Source organism: Terrapene carolina, unplaced genomic scaffold (assembly GCF_002925995.2).
Source record: "Terrapene carolina triunguis isolate 2854851 unplaced genomic scaffold, T_m_triunguis-2.0 Scaffold193, whole genome shotgun sequence".
Taxonomy (NCBI): domain Eukaryota; kingdom Metazoa; phylum Chordata; order Testudines; family Emydidae; genus Terrapene; species Terrapene triunguis.
Window position 1 is genome coordinate 6362233 of NW_020664544.1, and position 6342 is coordinate 6368574.

General features: G+C 55.5%; 1 protein-coding gene across 1 annotated transcript in view; it reads left to right on the forward strand.

The window, feature by feature from the left end:
* The window catches only part of NGFR (nerve growth factor receptor), a 30382-nt gene that overhangs the window by 21895 nt on the left and 2145 nt on the right, over positions 1-6342 (forward strand). Inside the window, exon 4 of the mRNA XM_026654724.2 lies at positions 4857-5100. Within this exon, the coding sequence (XP_026510509.1) occupies positions 4857-5100 (244 nt within the window). The remainder of the gene's footprint in view (positions 1-4856; positions 5101-6342) is intronic.

The following is a 6342-nucleotide window of genomic DNA, read 5'->3' on the forward strand; positions in this document are numbered from 1 at the left end:
TGGCGCTAGAACCCGAGGTGGCAGCATGGAACATTCCAACTGCTGATGCTCGAGCCCCAGACTGCAGTGTGGACCAGTCCAATTGCTGGTGCTAGAACCCCGGGCCGCAGCATGGACCATTCCAACTGTTGGCCCTGGAACCCAAGGCTACAGTGGAATATTCCAACTGTTGGCCCTAGAACCCATAGCCTGCAGCATGGACTATTCCAAATGTCGGTGCTAGAGCTAGAAGGTGGATCGCTCCATCCTCGCGTAGCAGACAGCAAGGGCAGCATGAAAAGCCCAGGTCATCCGGCAATGGAGAAAGCAGCAGATTTGGGAGGATCGGTGGCACCAGGGAGAGTTAAAACAGAAGCCAAAGTGTCAGCTCAGCTGTCACGCTCCCCTGGCAATGGGACGCTGTAAGCCTCAGAGACTGTTTCTTGCAAGAGACTATAAAATCACAGGCCCGCAGGCACTGCTTTCGCCCCGTCCTGCTCGCCTCCCCTGCCACCTTTCATAACCTCCCCAGGACTGTTTTCTGCCTTTTCCCTGGCAACAAAGGGTTAGGACCCTCCCTGCTTCACAGATACAAGATGAGACACATTTTCTTCACCAGGCATGCCTAGGTGCGGTTCTTGGCTGAACACGGGGAACCAGCCAATAGGAAAATGTTTTCCTCCCCTCCAGAGCTGTCCCAGCAGGCTGACAGAGCAACGGGGCACGCATGGAGGATAGGAGGGTCTGGGCACAGATGGGAAGAGAACAAACTGGGAACGCTGCTGCTCACTGACTCTGAGTGAGCGTGCAGGCTACTCACGGTGTGACTCGTGCCAGTGAGCTGGAGGGAGGGGATCCAGGTGAAACAGGAACACCTCGATGTTAGCAAGGGAGGACCCTAGCTCCATTCTGGACGCCATGCATGTTGCTGAGACAGGTGGCAGTCCTGTACACAGGTCTCACGCAGTAGCGTAGCTAGTGGGGTGCAGAGGAAGCAGCCGCTTCCCCTCAGCTTCTTGCGGGCGGCCCGACTCCCCTTGCCTGGGGCTCCCCTCGCCCGCCGCGGGGCACGGGCTCCTCCTCTGCAGCACTGCCCGCCATGGGGCTGGGGCTCAGGCTCTCCCGGGGCTCTGCTCTGCACGCGCCCAGCACCCCCTGCCTCCCTGGACTGGCCCTAGATCCCCTCCCCCAGGGGGCTAGGGTCCTGCTGCGGCTTGCGCCCCTCTGCCTCCTCCGCGGGGCAGGCAGCCCCAGGGGGTTGAGGCCGTGCCACCCCTTCCCCAGCTTCCCCCTCCAGCAGCCCCCGCACCGCCCTGCCGGGCCTGTTCAGCCCTCAGCCCCACCGGGTCCTGCCCTGCCGGCCCTCATGCAACCCGTCCCTACCGTGCAGGGGGTGGCCGCGGCCCGGGGGGACTGGGGGAGCCGCAGCAAAGCCCCGGCCGGAGCTGGTGCAGGAGATGAGCGGGGCTCTCAGCCCAGGCTCCGGCATCAGCCTGCAGCGGGGAGCGGAGCCACCCCCCGCCGGCTTGGCTCAGCCCAGCCCGCTCTTAAAGGGACACGGACCCCACCGTGGCTCGGCCCGGCCTGGGGCACGTGGGGGTGTCACCTCACCCCCCCGCCTGGGGGGCCCGGCGAGGGGGGTGCTCGGCACCGTAGCTGCGCAGAGGGGAGGCCAGCGCGGAGTGGACCCCATGAGGGTGGGGGTGGGAAGCGCGACATGGCCGGAGGATTTCAGTGGGAGTTAAGCACAGAACAGCTTTGAGACCTACAGCCTAAATCGCCAAGGAAGACAGAAGAAATGGTATTATCCCCATTGTACAGATGGGGAACCGAGGCACAGAGAGAGTGGCTCAAGTTCACACAGAACAGTCTGAGACAGGGGTAGGAACTGAACCCCTCTCTCGAGTCTTGGACCGCTGCCCACAAGCCCATCCTTCCTGTGCAGGATAAGGAGATGTATATGCACAGTGCAGCACCCCGGCAACGCTGAGCTTCCGTTGCCTGGGTGGAGCTGATCCACCGAACAGCCCCTGAGGGTCGGTTACTGCTGCTGCGACGCAGCCGGGCTCCAGGCGGAAAGTAGGGCTGAGAGGAGGAACAGCAGAAAGAACATCTCTCCCCTCAGGCTCCGATCTAGTCAGATTTCATCAACAAAGCGGGGTTGGGCCAGGCCAGCACTATGGTGAGAGATCTTGCAGGAAAAAACCTGGCCCTTCGTGATAATCACATGTGCTGTGGGCACATCTCCCAGGAGTAGGAGATGGGATGTTAACCAGTGTTCCGGCAAAACTCAAGTGGCACAGCAGTTTAATCTCCCACCATTGCAGGATTGCTCCTGACAATGTCTTCTAGTGAGTCATCCAGCCTAGATGTCAATATCTCCAGGGATGGAGCTTCCATTGGAAGACTATCACACAGTCACATAGATCCCACTGTTGAGGGTGTTTCTCTTGATATTTATCCTGCACCATATTACTTTTTTTTTTTTTAACCATCCCGTTATTTCTAGTTACAACTTCTTGGATCATTCTCTTTGACCCTGAAATAGTTGTGGCTTTAGGTGGCCTGTCCCACCTTGGTTATTACTTATTCAAGAGAACTGTGTTTGGATGAGTACAATCTGACACCCTAAATTCTTTCTCTGTGTTCCCCTGGCAACGGGTATTCTTGGTTCCTCTCTTCCATAAATTGTAGGCCAGTATCGCTGTACGTAGCCAGCTCTGAGGAAGGGACTGAAGGGCAGGAACAAAATCCGTTTGTGCCATAGATGATTTGTAAAAAGAATCCATTCTGAGAGGTAATGTGAGGAAAATCGGCAGATCTGATTTTTATTCCCCGCTCTCCCACTTACCTGCTGGGTGATCTTTGGCATAGCACTTCCTCTTTCTCCTTTGGCATGTCTCTTTAGATTGTAAGCTCCTTGGGGCAGGGACTGTCTCTTATTAAGTGTCTGTGCACTGCCCCGTAATGGGGGGCTGTCACCTCGGGGCAACTGAAATACAAATAATAAGAACATAAGAGCATAAGAACGGCCATACTGGGTCAGACCAAAGGTCCATCTAACCCAGTATCCTGTCTACCAACAGTGGCCAATGCCAGGTGCCCCAGAGGGAATGAACAGAACAGGTGATCATCAAGTGATCCATCCCCTGTCACCCATTCCCAGCTCCTGACAAACAGAGGCTAGGGACACCATCCTTGCCCCTCCTGGCTAATAGCCACTGATGGACCTATCCTCTATGAATCTATCTAGTTCTTTTTTGAACCCTGTTATAGTCTTGGCCTTCAGAACGTCCTCTGACAAGGAGTTCCACAGGTTGACTGTGCGTTGTGTGAAGAAATACTTCCTTTGGTTTGTTTTAAGCCTTCTGCCTATTCATTTCATTGGATAACCCCCTAGTTCTAAGCCTGAACCAAGATTAAGTTTAGGTGTGTTTGAGGTTGGAGCTGGACACTTTGCAGAAAAAGCTGCCTCATCTCCACCCCAGAGGAGGCTGCATTTCAGTGACGCGTGAACAGCTTCCCGGGTACATGCAATACTGCAGTGGCCATTGGACGAACAGTGCTACATAGACCGTCCCTCTTTCTTGCTAAGAATCTGCATTGCTCTGTGTGTTCCGTTAGACATTCCAACGGCTTGCTGCATTCTTTGCATTCAGCCTTCCTCAGTGGTGACCCTTACCTATGAGGGAGGCCATCAGGTTACTGCAAACCGTGCTCAAATGATCATCGCAGTTGCCTGCCCTGATTTTGATCTCTCCCCTGACCTGCTTCCCCCCTTGCATAGCCTCATCTATATGGTCTGCAGTCCCAAAAGCTCTGATTGTTGTTGTCTTTTCCTAGTACATCCAGGTGGGATGCATTTGCTCTGGTGCTGAGTGTACCAGGCTCCGGGTAGCCATGCTGCGGATTTCCACGCGAGGTTCCTAGACAACGGTGCTACAAAGGAGTGTGTTGCTTATTGAACTTCCCAGTCCAGAATCGCTCCCCGCACTGCAGACTGGCCTCCCGCTATCAGCCACTCCCAGTTTCCGTGCCGCCCATGGTATTTGGCAGTAGCGCTGCGTTTCTGAAACCCTTTGCCCTTTTCGATCTGGTTGGCGCTCCAGATTTCACGCCCTTTAGAGCGCGACAGGTCAAACCCCCGCGGTCCTTGAGCGTCAGGAAAAAAGCCTCCAATAAACAAAAACTGGCAAAGAGCAAAGGTCAAAGATGGTTCTGAGCTGGCTGGAGGCAGGATCAGCCATCCCAGGGTGGAGAAAGGGTATGGAAAAGATTCGGCTCTCTCTGGAATTACATGCCTGCATACAAAGGCTGCCACCTGCAGGGATATGTGACGCTGATGAGAAGGACTAATAAGAAAGAGGAATGGGAGGATCGGTCGATTAGTTACACAATGCGCAGCACATGATAACCAAAGCACCACCAAGGGTGCGCTATGTTTAGGGTCGGCAGACAGTGGTTAGAGATGAATTCAGGCTGCAGCATTCAGGGGTGTTAGGCTGTGGGCTTCTCGTGTGAGCCCACCTCTGCCAGGAAGTCCCAACAGTCTTTGGGCCGGTTTAGTTACACCTGAGATAAAAGGCTCCTCTCGCCCTGAGCCCCACCAGAGAGAGTCAACGGTGGGGATTGTGCAGTACCTGTTTTCATAACTCACCCGTCCATGATGGCTAACGCTGTTAAGGGCTCCAGAGAGGTGTGTCTGTGTGAGAAGGGGGTGGGGCCGCATCTTGGCTCCTCCCCCTGGGTGCCAGCAGAGCTTCATTGGGAGAGTGCTGGCCTCGCCTCCCCCTTCCCTGCGGTGCCATTACTGAGTGCTAGAGAGGAGAAAAGGAGGCGGGGTGAATTGCTAACTCCATTTTTATTCCCCTTGGCAGATCTTCACCCGCGCTGGACGCCTCGGACCCCGACCCTGATGGGGTCTGACAGCCCCATGCCTTTCACCAAAGACCCGTACGATACCGAAGGCATCGCCAGCACCCTCGCAGATACAGTCACCACCGTCCTGGGTAGCTCCCAGCCAGTCGTGAGCCGCGGCACTGCCGATAACCTCATCCCTGTCTACTGCTCCATCCTGGCAGCCGTGGTGGTGGGGCTAGTGGCCTACATTGCTTTCAAAAGGTAGGCAGAGGCCAATGCCCTGAGGGATTCTAGGAACGGAGGGAGAGATCCAGGAGTGGGGAAGGCTGCCGGCCTCAGACTGAGACCCAGGGCCGTTACTGCTTCATTGGGCAGCTTTCTCTAGCAGCACCTGATCGTCTTGGGACCTGTGGTGATAATGGGTCCGATTTGGAGTTTTACACAGCTTTACACTTCGCACTGGTGCAAATGACAGCACCGGAGGGGCACCTATGGGAGTTGGGCACTCGTCTCCTATGGAAGGCCAAGGGGAGTTGGGCACTCACCTGCCCTGCAGTGCAGAGCAATGGAGAATGGGGCCCTATGGGTCTCTCTCGCCTATCCTGCTCTTTCTTTAGCTCGCTCATTTCCCTTGGGGGGGTGCTTGTAATTCCGAGACATTCTGCAACGCCGTCACTTTCAGTGTCTTGCACCCTCTCACCCCTTTGTGCACCTGGTGCCTATGCAGGTCGCAGCTGGTTCAGTGTTTGCACAGAGGGCTACGATTTCTCCACATACCCACGCACTAGAAATAATCCCTAATCGCTGTGCTTCCTAGGGAGGAGGCTGAATTCTCTGCTAAGGAAACTCCCACTGACTAATCAGTGATGCCAGCAGAGGTGCATCTATACCCCCCCCAAGACATTCCCATGTGCGCACCCACAAGCATGTTCACACATGCACACCACACGGTTTACACGTGCATATTCTCACCCAACTACCTGTGTGCACTGAGTCACTAAATTCACCTTCAGTTGCCTGTGCGCACACAATCCCATGTGCTTTTGCATTTCGCTCGGTGCAGTGATTCACACGCACACACCCACATGCTGTTTCACAGGCATTTCCAGGTGCACACACCAAAGCATATCAACACATGCATTTACATGCGTGCACGCACAGTTTAACATGCATGTATATGAGCACACACAATCACAGATGTATTATGGATCAAAATGCAGCCATTTGATTAGCCCTACACTCGCGGTCCATTATTAAAAACATTCAAGAGATCCAAGCATAGAAGCGTAGGACTGGAAGGTAGGGTTACCATATGTGGAGTGTCCCAAAAGAGGACACTCCACGGGGCCCCGGCCCCGCCCCCCGCCCATGCCCCCGCCCCAACTCCGCCCCCTCCCCTGCTTCCCGTGAACATTTGATTCGCGGGAAGCAGGCAGCAGGTAAGGGGGGGGGGAGGGAGGTGAGGCGGCGCGGCGCGGGCCAGCCCCCGGCCGAGCACCCCCC